General features: G+C 41.9%; 1 protein-coding gene across 1 annotated transcript in view; it reads right to left on the bottom strand.

Annotated features, from left to right (window-relative positions):
- Positions 1–7,002, bottom strand: part of VEGFC (vascular endothelial growth factor C) — a 120,449-nt gene extending 113,447 nt beyond the window's left edge. The window contains 1 exon segment of the mRNA NM_001136099.1: positions 6,844–7,002. Within this exon segment, the coding sequence (NP_001129571.1) occupies positions 6,844–7,002 (159 nt within the window).
- Between the last annotated feature and the right edge of the window lie 6,404 nt (positions 7,003–13,406).

Below are 13,406 nucleotides of genomic sequence, written 5' to 3' on the forward strand. Positions count from 1 at the left end.
GTTAGCAGATTTTAAAAAGTAGGAATTTCCAGGACACTTGAGGGTTATCTCCTTCTCTCTTTTTTTTTTTTAATTGCCTACTGACCTACAAATAAATATATGTGCAAATATGGAGATTCTAATCTTATACACTTCTGATTGTCTAAATATTCTATTTCAATGAACTGTCTACAAATTCTTAGCCATGCAAGAAAGAATATGTAAGTTATACTTGGCAGTCTGAAGAACTATTAAGAGGTGTATGCACGTATATGTGTGTGGGGGGGTGGGGGTGTGTATGTGTATCTAAGCATGAGCACTCTTTACACTGCTTGCTCCATTTGGAATGCAAACCATAATGGCATAGATGTCTACTTCTATAATTTTGTAAATGCATCCAGATAGCACAATGATGGGTGCCTACAGTAAGTCAAAAGTAATCACCACTATCATGACCAGCAATCAGGAGCATATAGAGGAGTTTGAATACCATATATAGTTGGCCACCGTAATTAGAAAGGCAGAGTCACTGCCAGACACTTTAAGAAAACCTGCAGTTGAAAATGGCTTCGGAGAAGCTTCTAATCAGCTTCTGGTCGGCTTTCTTAGACACTTCTGTGCAATAATGCCAGCTTAAACTCCTTAAAACCTCACTTTCAGCACACCACTAAAGAATCTTCATTGGCTCCTGTTGCTTTCAACCCAAACTGAGACTTGCTCTTGGTTTTCACACTTCCCACCATGTTCTCTTCGGTTTCCCTTAAAGCTCTTGACTTTTGCACCAGAGGGTTTGCTTCTAGTTCCCCAAACATCCCTGACCTTCACTTCCTCTGTACTTTGCTGTCATTCTTCAAAATTCAAAACATCCCTCTCTCCCCCATTTCTGTAATTAGCATCTACTCATTTTTAACATTGGGTCTCATATCATTCCACCTTTCCCAGACCTGCCCATGCAACTCCCAGAAGGCTAGCCAACAACTGGTGGCAACTCACAAGACTCTCTTACAAAACCACTATTACGGTCTCGATTTACAGTTTAATTCACTTGTAGTATTTTTAATGACTAAATTCTTTTCTCCAAAATGATTATAAGCTTGTTATAGACAAGATCACTCACTCTACATTTTTTGCATCACACACTGAACTGTAATTTCCTGCTTAGAACTGAAGCTGCCACTAGTAAGAATTGATTAACATGCCCCTGAGTTGAAGGAGATTAAAGACCAAATGAACCTGGTACTAATGGGTAAAAAGGAATTAGGAGCATCCACATGGCTTCTTTCTTGAATTCCTGGATTCCCTTTCCCTGCCTCTTCCAGGCAGTCCCAAAGCAGTAAAGCAATGGAGGAAGTGCATAGACATATTAATCAGCAGGACTGATGGCAGCATTATGTAAATAAATACATTACTATTTTCCCAGTGAAGATAAAAAATATTTAAATTAGAGAACAATGACTATAAACAGCTTTATGTCAGTTCGGATTAGGATTATAGCCCCAAATAATTTAAGAAAATGAGCTGCTGGGGCTGGGTGCAGTGGCTTATGCCTGTAATCCCAGCACTTTAGGAAGCCAAGTGGATCACCTGAGGCCAGGAGTTCGAGACCAGCCTGGCCTACAAGGCAAAACCCTGTCTCTATGAAAAATACAAAAATTAGCCTGCTCTAGTGGCACATGCCTGTAATTCCAGCTATGTGGGAGGCTGAGGCACGTGAATCACTGGAACCCACAAGGCAGAGGTTGCAGTGAGCGGACATCATGCCACTGTACTCCAGCCTGGGCAATACAGCATGACCCTGTCTCAAAAAAAAAAAAAAAAAAGAAAATGAACTTTTGGATTTCAAAATTGGAAAAAAAATTATAGTGGATAACTCCTAACACCTGAAAGCCACTAGGGCATGAGCAGTACAAGGAAACAGTATGAATCCACTGACAAAGTATTTAATGCACAACTTGATTAATTCCATGATGGATGCCCAATAAAGCTAATTAAATAAAAACAATCTCTGCTTTCTCATGGTTAAACATAAACTCTGAAAAAACAATTAATCAACCGAGGAAAGAAGTCACCCCAAAAATTTACACTAGTAAGTTTCAGAAAAACAACTACACAAACCTAAAATATTTATAGTACATTTTATAATCACATTATAAATCAAACTCATCGGCATCTCTCCTTGTTTAAAGTTCCCTGCTATATATGTTTTTGTAGTGAGAAAAATCAATGATACCTTAATCCACAATTTATACAAATCTGTACTTACAAATATGTGTTTGTAAGGAAAAAAAAAAAGGTAGACCCATATAGTATTTATAAAATGCACATCTACAAGGAATAATGTAACTGGTGAAAGGTGAAACAATATATGCTCAGAAGTCAGAGGAGGTATAATAATGCTTCTGCCAACTTAAATTTGTTCTTTCCAAATCCACTTATTTGTGAAAGGTCATTCGGCAGAGGTAAAATCACAATCTTTCACTGAAGTTACTTTAGCGCAACTTTGAAAAACTGTTTGTCAGGAAATCTTGTTAAGCCTCCAGTTAAGTAGCCATTCTTAGGATATTACTATGGATTAGGTCATTTATAATTTTTTTTTTTTTTTTTGAGACGGAGTCTCGCTCTGTTGCCCAGGCTGGAGTGCAGTGGCCAGATCTCAGCTCACTGCAAGCTCCACCCCTGGGTTCATGCCGTTCTCCTGGCTCAGCCTCCGGAGTAGCTGGGACTACAGGCGCCCGCCACCTCGCCCGGCTAGTTTTTTGTATTTTTTAGTAGAGACGGGGTTTCACCGTGTTAGCCAGGATGGTCTCGATCTCCTGACCTCGTGATCCGCCTATCTCAGCCTCCCAAAGTGCTGGGATTACAGGCTTGAGCCACCGCGCCCGGCCAATATAATTTATCTTTAGTCAAACGAACACCATGTGGTAAAGCCTGGAAGAAAGTCTGGGTTTATTTCCGTTTGTCCCGTTGTGGGGAATTAGGACCTAAATAAATGCAACAAGGTGCCCCTAACTGCAAAGTCACACACAGTGCTTCTCTCTGCCTTCCTGTATGCTGCTACAGTGTGCCAGAGACCAGCAGAGGGGCTGAAAGGAGTCTGAATCACAGGCCCAAAGGCCCAAAACCATACCACATTTCTCTAAAACACACATGCTTCTCGATTTACAACAGGGCTACATCCCGACAAATTCTTCCTGAGTTGAAAATACATTTAATATACAGCAGCGTACCTATTGTTTACTCTCGTGATCACATGGCTGACTGGTCACAGCTCACTTCCATTGTCCAGCATCCAGAGAAAGTATTTTACTGCATATTATTAGCCCAGGAAAAGATCAAAATTCAAACCTTGAAGTATGGTTTCTACTGAATGTGTATTGACTTTGCACCACTGTAAAGTCCAAAAGTCCTAAATAGAACCATTCTGAGTCGGAAACTGTCTTTATATGCCATAAAACATTTTTTAAAAGAAGAAAAGGAAAAAAAAAATCTATTCTTTTTCCTGGTTAAGTCATTCAAATCTTGGGTTCATCATCCTTAATGAAATAAAATAATGTCTGTATTATGGAAATGTAGCGAAAAACAAAGCTAACTTGCAAAGCTCTTTGCGAAGTGCAAAACACACGTTATGGACATCACAGATAACGGTTACAAACTCCTACTCTAGAAAGAACCCCAGGACTGCCAAAGGCAAGCAGGCAAGCACAGTCCCAGGGATTCGGGAAACCCTCATCAGTCTCACGCCAGTTCCTCTGTTGGCGAAAACCCCAGCAAGAGCTGAGAAACAGCATTCCAGGTTGGACACATGGAGATAACTAGGAGGCCAGGACCTTACTCTCAAGAGGAACTGGAATCAGAACCGGAAGTCCAGAATGAAATCTAAATCCATCATCCTCTGTCTTTCTCCACTGAACTCAAAAGGACAGGAATAGAGATCTATGGGTCTTAGAGACATGCCACTAAAATCAGTAGTTAACTGCTTCCTATAAAGCAATTTTGATAACTGTCTTGTGAATAAATAGCTACCAATCAGATATTCATATTTCAGAAGAATATAATGGAGTAGAAATCAAAATGAAAGATGAATTGAACTTTCTATATCTAAAACCTCATATGGCCCGTATCACTCAGAGGAATGTCAGAAATCTCTTATAAGAGTGGATGTTGACAAACATACTCAATCATATACTATAAGTAAAACTGTAAATATAACAGCTTTGGACTTGCTATTCTCTTTTGTCCCTATCATGTCCAGTTAATTTTACTTTTGCCTGCCTTACTTTTTTGACACTGTCTTGTTTGTGTTAACATCCTTCAGAGAAACATTTTAAGACTTTTCAGTAAGTCATGCAACCACAAATAACTAGAAATAGGAATCCAGTAAATGCAAATACAAGTCAAGGAATAAGGAGAACTTCATTCCATTTCTGATTTTTACCTACAATCTTTTGTATGGCTTTACAGGTGGGGTGAAGGGCTGGATGGCTAACTTTGGTTCATAGCTTGTGTGCTATTTTTGATTTTTTAAATATTAAAAAAGTTCCTAGGTGAAAGTTATGAAAAAATTGCATCTATTGGTCCTACAGATATTTAGCATCTTCTGTTTGCCTTCTGAAATATTTTCTTGGGGTTCATGTAGTTATAGAAAATTAACAATTGATTTCTCCCCAGTTCTTCTCTAGTGCTTAAATCTAAATGAGGCACTTGTATAGGCCACTAGGGAGAGACATAGAGTCTTCACATCAGTTTCTTGGCAGTTGTGTGACATGTTTCATAGCAAGGACACAGCAGTTTCACTGAACACATTAATGACACATGCCCTGTCAAGGCTCTATTCACCCACTGGGGAACGAAACTTTAATGGAGCAATGAAATACTGCTTTGTGGTCTATGGAACTGAGAGATGATGTTTCATATGGGAAGTGATGTTACATCACATGGGAAAAGAACCCACATCACATGCAGAACACTAACCCATATTCACTATACAGAATATACAAATGGTTAAATATCAAAAGCAACATTTGCAAACAAAAATGCATAGAGATTTTCACGGCAATGGTAAAATTTGCCATACCACCAATGGCAAATTTTACATCACCAATGAAGACACTTTTGAAAGTTAAAAATAAGTTAACTTTTTTATTCTCCAATCCCATACCTGTACATAACACACGTAAACACACACACACACACACACTCAGGGTACATGAATTCAAGACTCACCCAGCAGTGAGTGACTCTCATACAGTCTATTGGCTTATCAGGGAATGCTTCTCATTTTACTTTCTACTGCACATTTTCTTACTGTAAACCAAAGGAAGGGACCATAGCCAATACAGAGATGTTGCCTTACTAAATCATACTTTTACTAGTTTTGCCTTTGCAGAAATAGCAAATAGGTACTGCAAAATCAAGGACTCAAATTATCAGAAGTGTTATTGAGCCCAATATTACATTTCTGTGGTATTTAAGAACAGAAAGATATTTTCATCACTATAGTTATGGCAATGTGAGTATAGGCACTGAAAATTATTTTTGCAATTCACAGAATGCAGTCTGTTCTGCTATTTCATTTATATTGTTTTTACTTAAGAGGCATTCCTTTAACCCCTATCTTAAATTATTACACATTCCAACATTTTAATGTTTCCCCAAAATTTAAATACAAAGGTAGTTTGATTTTCAAAAATTACTCTTCTCAACCTTAAAGTGTATTTCAAAATAAAAATAAAATATTTCAAAATATAAGGCTACTTATTTTCTACGCATTGTGTATGTGTTAATCAATAGTCAACTTAAAGTTGACTGTAACACACCACAGGTATACCTCTCCACTTGCCATCCGTTGAAATAAACCACTGTAGTGTAGTTCCAACAAGCGATACTGCAAGTGTTTGAACTGAAATGACGAATATAACTTCTTTAAGAACTCTCTTAAGCGTACTCTTTCTGGCGATGGCAGGTATGAACTTTTTAGATAAATATATACTCTTTTAGATGAGCCAGTAAGAAGTAGGAACAAACACAAATCCTTTTTGAAAATCAGAATGCCTCAAAAGTATTTCGGCAACATTTGTAGGCAAAGGATTAAACACCTCTTATTTAAAACAAAACAAAACAAAACAAAATAAAACAAACAAACAAAAAAAACCCAAACAAGAAAAAAAAAAAAAAAAAAAAAAAACCTTAGTTTTCAGTATCTCATGACCAGATTTTAGGAATGAAGAGCTTATAAAGTTGAAACAAGCCTTGCTTGATTGTGATCTAACTGACTCTAATCTCCTGTTACATCTCAAGTCTGACCAATTTCAAGTGAACTCTGAAAGCCCTGGAGCCTGGTTACTAAAGTCCCTGACACTTTTTTTTCTAAAGTCACGCACAGCGCCTGGTGCTCCGCAGCTATGCACACTCCGGGAAAGTAAGGCTGGCGTTACTGATAACCAGTGTCCCAGAATCTGTCTGGAGTCCCATGAATCCGCTGGGGAAAGAAACGAGCATTTCCCGACCAAAATGAACTCACACTCGCCAGAGCCCCGCTGACTGGGCACAGTTCAAGACCCCCTGGTTGGCCCAGAGGAAACCAGTCTGAAATAGCTTTCGGGATCTCTCACTGGGCACCTCTCCTCCGGGCCCTTCACTCGTGTAACTTGCTTGCCTCTCTAGCAACAAGTTTCTATTTAAAAAGAAGAAAACTTTTCTCCAAAGCAGCCTGCACTGAGCTCAGTAACTTTGGATCCCACGTACACAAGCTTAAAGCACATACACACTTTCCCCCGCGCAGGTTCTCGGGTCCTCCGCAAACCCTAACGCCGCAAACCCTAAAGCAAACTCTCGGGTCTTCCGCAAACCCTAACGCAAACCTACCATGGCCTCGCCCGCGTCGGGCTCCGCGTCCGAGAGGTCGAGTCCGGACTCTAAGGCGGCGGCGGCGGCGGCGGCGGCGGCGGGCGCCTCGCGAGGACCCGGGAGCAGCGCAGCGGCGAGCAGAGAACACGCCAGAGAGAAGAAGCCCAGCAAGTGCATGGTGGAAGGACCGGGGGTGGGGGACCGGTCCGCTGGCGGGGGCAGGGGTGGGGACAAGGGCGCCCCTGCGAGGCCGCGGGCCCCTCCTGGTCCCTCTCCCCCGGGCTCCTCCCGGCGACCCCCCTGGGCGAGCCGGAGGCGGCGGGAGCGGGTCCGGGGCTCCGCGTTCCCAACTTTGCAGGGCGCCCTCCCAGCCAGTGCCAGGGAAAGGCGGCGGGTGTCGGGTAAAAGCCTCACAGGAAACCGGACATCCGAGCTCCCCGCATTCGGAGCCCGCGAGGTGAAGCGAGGGCGAGGGAGGACGCCTCCACGGTCCGCGTCGGTGTAGCTTTTTGGAGAGAGGGGGGGAGAGCCAGAACGCCCCGCGATGTTCAGCCCCTCCAAACCCGCCAGAACCCTCGTCCCCCTCCTCCCTCCCCTTCCCCGAAGTGAGAGGAGCCGGGCCGCGGGCGCTGCGGCGGGGGCGCTGGCGGCGGTGCCGGGGGCGGGAGGAGGGCGGCGGGGCGGCCGGCGGCGGCGGGGCCCGGGAGCGCCGCGGCGCAGGAGCCTCCAGAGCGCGCCGGGCTGAGCGGCGGCGGCGGCGGCGGGCGCAGGGGCAGGGCATGACTGACGCGCCCTCTGCCTGCGCTTATGTGAGAGAAAGCGGCCGAGGGAGGGAGCGTGCCGAGCCCGGACTGCCCTCCCCTCTCACTCTCCCTCGGAAGCCGTCTCCCTGGAGCTCCCCGTTTCCCTCGCCTCCTCCCCGGCGGCCCCACCTCCCCCGACCCCCACTGGATCTCTCCCTCCCCGCCCCCCGTCCCCTGCCGGGAGCGGGCGGCCGGAGGAGCAAGTTCAGTCCCCGGGCTGGTGGTTGGTGGGACCGGCTTTAGAGGTGATGCGACCACCCTGGACCACGTGGAGAGAGGAGAAACTAGGCACCGTGGGGTGGAGGGAGTCCCCGCTTTATCCTCGCCGCTCCGGAACTCTTGTCCTCCCTCCCGCACGCCTGGGCCCCAGCGCCCTGCTCAAAGTTTGGAAATGTCCTGGGGGTTCTAAAAGTTCCAAAAGAAGGTCATCACTATGTCAGAGAACCCTATGGGACCTCGGAGGGATCCCCTCTCTCCCTTGGTCTGTGTAGTTGAAAGTTGCCTGAGGATGCAAGAACTGCAGTTCTCAGGATGCAGTGCAGGCTGTTGGGATGGATGCTAATGATCCCTTTGGAATCCTCCACTTCTGACAGGTGAGGAGAAGGGCCAGAATCTTCGTAGAGAGTAAAGAGACATATTGTCAGCTTCTGCGAGAAGTTGGTTTACTTGAAAAAGGGGCTGGTAAAGAGACATGTGTGTGAGACATATTCCAGAAAGGATGTAATATCGGAAGAAAAGTGACTGCATTTCCCCATTGGAAAAGCACTAGGGTCTCCGCGGGGCTGGTGGCATTGGCTGGCTGCCTCCTTGGGGCAGGGTGAGCAGGTTACAGAAGACCATGCTAAGGGGTTTCAACAGTGTACATAACATCAAAAGTCTGCCTTTCACTCCCAATCTACTTTTAAGTACACTGAAGTTATAGGTCCATAACATCTTACCGGAAGAAGAGACTTTCTTATCTGGTTCAACTCTAGAAGATTTGAAACTCCTCACCCATAATTCACTTGAAGGCTTAAATATCTCAAAGGACAGGGAACCCTCCATTCTTTGTGGCTGTTCAATCCATTTGTCGATGAGCAACACTGCTGAAAAGCATTTCCTTCCATCTCTCTATTGCTCTCCACTTCTGGAGTTTTACACAATAAATCTAATCTCATTTCCACAACTGAGTCCTTCAAATATTTTGAAAATATTTGTCATGGTCTCCCTAAGCTAACTACTCCTGGCTAAATATCCCTTTTATTCCCCAAGATGACAGTTCCAGTTTCCCCCCTTAACCATACTGTTAGCTTTCCATGTTCGTGAAGTATGCGATTGAGAACATGGCTCAGTACTTAGTGCTATAATGAGCATGCAGAATGGACAGTATGCCTTTGTTGACACAGCCTTGGATTGAGTTTATTTTCTGGCAGCCAAATCACAGTGTTGACTCACACTACCCTTAAAGTCAACAAAATTCCTCAATAATTTTTCATGTGTACTGCTACTTAGTCACATCTAAATTACCCTGTATTTGTGGAGTTAAGTTTACTGTATCCAAGATGCTTTTTTATGTATCTTTATGAAATTCCATCCCATCAGACTCAGTCCATCATCCAGCCTGTTTAGATGTTTTGTGATTTGGAACACAGGCAGTGTATCACTCTCTTGCTGTCATCCTGCTATATGCGTATTTGATCAGCCTGCCGTAGTTATCTTCAGACACTGATAGATCTGTGAAAAGAGAACAGCTAAGGGCAGACTGGGGTAAGATTTAAATAGAAGGTGGAGTTTCCATTCAACCATTTGCTATTACAATGATTCTCAACTTTGATTGCACTTGGCATCACAAAAGGAGATTTTGAAAAAACAGATGCTTGAGTACACCTTCTGACTTTCTGGCTGAACTGGTCTAACTGGAGTTAGACTTGGACATCAGGATTCTAACAGTCAAGCAAAATTGAGAACCACAGGCATGTCCAACACCCACAGGCCTAGCAGTGGGTGAATACTGGAAAACCAACAAACTCAAAATATATCCAAAGTATATTAGTATCATATTAACTACTATACTATTTAAATGCAGCAGGAAGCTGTATTTAAACTTTTTTCTCACAAAAATGTTATCTTCCTGCTCCTATATTTTGAGTCAGAAAATGCTGGCAAAAAGTTTACTTGAATAAAAAAAAAGGTCTCCAGAAACAATCATGCAGTAGTTGTGTAAGAATGTCTTAAGGTAAAAAGGAATAGTTGCTCAGGACTTTTTCTTGTTTTTCTTCATTAGCCCGTGGAAACACTTTTTGCCACTAGCAGATTTTAAAGGTTAAGAAAGTCCTTTTCACTGGTTTGTGAGTTCATCACTAGCTTCATGCAAGACCTATTTTACAACAGGTCTTCTCAATCTGGTTTTTCAAAAAGCATTGCTCAGTCAGTGGAGAAAGAGAGTTAGGTAGCAGAGCCCCAGCCAGAATAACACCTCTTTTACATATTGAGTTTTTGTTTTCTTTGATGATAGGTTTTGTTGTTTGTGTTTGTGTGTGTGTGTGTGTGTGTGTGTGTGTGTTGTTTGTTTGTTTGTTTTGAGATAGAGTCTCACCCTGTCTCCCGTGCTGGAGTGCAGTTAGAGTACAGTGGCGCCATCTCAGCTCACTGCAACCCCTGGGTTCAAGCTATTCGCCTGCCTCAGCCTCCCATGTAGATATGGGAGATGACAGTTTTGGATGGCAAAATAATGATGATAGTATATACATTGTACATTCTCTCATATCCATTCTGACCATCTACTTTACTTCTGATTTGTTATTCCCTACCTCCTTGCTTTGTTAGTTTTACTTTGTTGCTTCATTTCAAGTTTTTTTAGTTGAATGCTTAGTTCATTTTTCTTCTTTTTAGCTTAAAAATACAAGTTTCGGGCCATGTGTGGTGACTCACATCTGTAATCCCAGCATTTTGGGAGACTGAGGAAGGAGGATCACTTGAAGGTACTTTGAGACCATCCTGGGCAACACAGCAAGACCCCATCTCTGCAATCAGTCAGTTGATCACTAAAATACAAGTTTTGTCTAAATTCTGCTTTACCTGTGTTTCTCAAGTTTGACACGTAGTGCTTCCTTTGGCAAACAGTCACAAATATATCTTAATTTGTTTATATTTTTAACCCAAAAGTTATTTATGTTTTCTTAGTTTAGGGCTATATGATTTTTATCAATTTCTAATTTTATTATATTTAATTTTTGCTATAAATGATGTTGCTTTCAGAAATGCATTCAGGCTTTCTTTGTAGTCCTGGATATAGCTGATCATTGCAACTAATTCTGTGTGTGCTTTATTTTTGTTGGGTATTAATTTTGAGCTTATTATAATATTCAAATCTCGTTTGGGAATGACTTGTTAAAATCTCCAGTTATAATTGTTGACATGTTTTTCTGTTTCTGACTGTAGTTCTTTCTGTTATTTTTTAACATAATGTGATACCATATCTTTTGATCTAATTTTCTTCTTAGTAGTAAATAATGTCATTTTTTTAACTTCCGATATTTTTACTTGAAGTTCTACTTTTTCTGATATTAAAATCATAGGCTTTAAGAATTGACATCAGCTGTGAACATGACTTAGGTAAAACTATGAACCAGTTATGTACACATGACTTAGTTGTTTCTTCTAGGAAACATTAGCCTGGAAGAGATAAGACTGCAATCCAGTACTTAAAAAATTTCCTGTTTGCTTCAGGAAATGCTGGCAAAACAATATATTGAAGACAATAATATTCTGACTCTGGTAAACAGCCTGCTTATTAATAACAGTTTCCTTACCCAAACTCTCACTTACAGGTGTTAACCGACCCTAAACTAGTAGGTTATGAACTTTGCCCAATCTTACTCCATTCCCCACTTTGAAAAACCCGCCTTCAACTACTGTGTCCAGACTCCAAAGCTCGACACCTGTTCTGCTTCTGACTTACCCAAAATACCCTAGGACCCCGTCCAGGTGGCGCTCTCCCTACTGCAGTAGGTTCGACTAAATGGAACTTTTGCTTATCGAAAGGTTTTCTACTGATATTTTGGGGTGTTCGACAACTTGGAGGTCCCATTGAAATCCCTTGTTGCTCAAGCAAAGATCCTAAATTCAAAATAGTGCAAATCACTGAGGCCTCTTGAGCTTCCTGGCTTGGTGGGGCCAATCACTCTGACTACAACAAAGCGTTAAGTCTTCTGTTAGATTTCAGTCCCTCTTTCTTTTTATCAAGCTACCAAGTGCTAAATGTATTTTATCCCCTAAGATCTCCTCTCAAGAACTCTTTGATTATTTCATCAGACTTGAACAAATTTATCCTCAATAGATATCTGCCTTATTACTAACTATTGCTTTTTGTCACTGCTTTCTTCAAAATTTTCTCATGGGAGTCAAAAAAAGGAAGTTCATAAGAAAGAGAATAAGCACAGGTCCTGTTAAGTCAATTCACTGAGCCATCCCTTGGGAATAGATGCCCAGAAGGTGTTTTCCTCAGATTGGTATTGACTAGACAGATATTGCCATAAACTTTATCAAAAGCTTATACAACGATTTGGAGTCTTGTTTTGTCTGTGAGACACTGATTTTGAATGAGATCTCTTGGTCAAACTTTCCATCTTCCCCAACTGCACATTTATCAGGTTTGCCACTGGAGACTACCTAACCTTTAGTTTGGGGAGCCAAGGGCAGGAGGTACACAAACAACGCATTTGACTACCCATTGCCAGATCATTTTGCCTTTGTCTCAGACTAAACCCAAGTTCATATCCCCTCCAAGCCATATTCCTGCCTCCTACATGTATTTTGCACTATAACTAATACTATGTATCTCTATTTAAATGACTTAATCTAGAATTTCAGAGGCCATTTGAGAAACCTTTTGTAAGAACAAAACTGTTCATTTGAGAGCTGCCTTATGGAAAGAGAGTGAAATTCCAAACATTCAATTATATATATGTTATGATTGATATAAGAAATCTTACAATACAAATCCAGATTCCACAATTGCTTCAGTAATTATTCCATGGAAGACACAAGTGAGAAAAATGTGAAAAGCTCTTTTTCAGATGTGCCCAAAATCACCACTTGGCTCAAGAAGCTTTTATCTTTACTATTCCGGTTCTCTCACCCAATTGCCCTCCGAGTTCCTCTTCCCTGACACTCTTTCTGATGTCCCTTTTCTTCTGGCCATCTAGAAACACTAAATGCCAATTGGCTCTTAAAGTTGACCAAATCAGAATAAGCTCATTATGGCAGATTTTAAACCCTGGTTGGGTCTAAGCTAAATGTCATTTTCAAAAACTTCAAAAGTCTATGCAAGATAGGCATAAATTTACAGAGAAATTTGCAGTAGTTCTAGAAACACATAATTCAGGGTTCCCAGATCTCTATCAAGTGATTTATAGGTTATTAGGAACGTCAAATGCAACAAAATGTGTTGAAAAAGGCAGTGTGAATACCTTGAGTATGATTTAAGAGACTCCACATTTCAGAGTAAAACCAGAGGAACTTTAAAAAGCTATAAATTTTAGACAAAACTTTCAGAGTTTACACACCAAAACAAGGATGCCAGCGTTGGAAACCTCAGGGGGATGTTCCTGCTCACCTGTAGAAAACATTCAGGTGTAGGTCCTGGAGCATGTGCAGCGTCAGCTCCTGCCTCACTTTCTCTGAGTGGCCTGATGTCAGAAATAGGGAAATTTAACATACAAGCAAAAACTGGAAAGGAAAATGGTCCTGTTGCTAGACCTCCACACCCTCACGGAATGAAACTAAAGGAGAGAAAAA

The sequence above is a fragment of the Macaca mulatta genome, chromosome 5, assembly GCF_049350105.2.
Source record: "Macaca mulatta isolate MMU2019108-1 chromosome 5, T2T-MMU8v2.0, whole genome shotgun sequence".
Lineage (NCBI taxonomy): Eukaryota > Metazoa > Chordata > Mammalia > Primates > Cercopithecidae > Macaca > Macaca mulatta.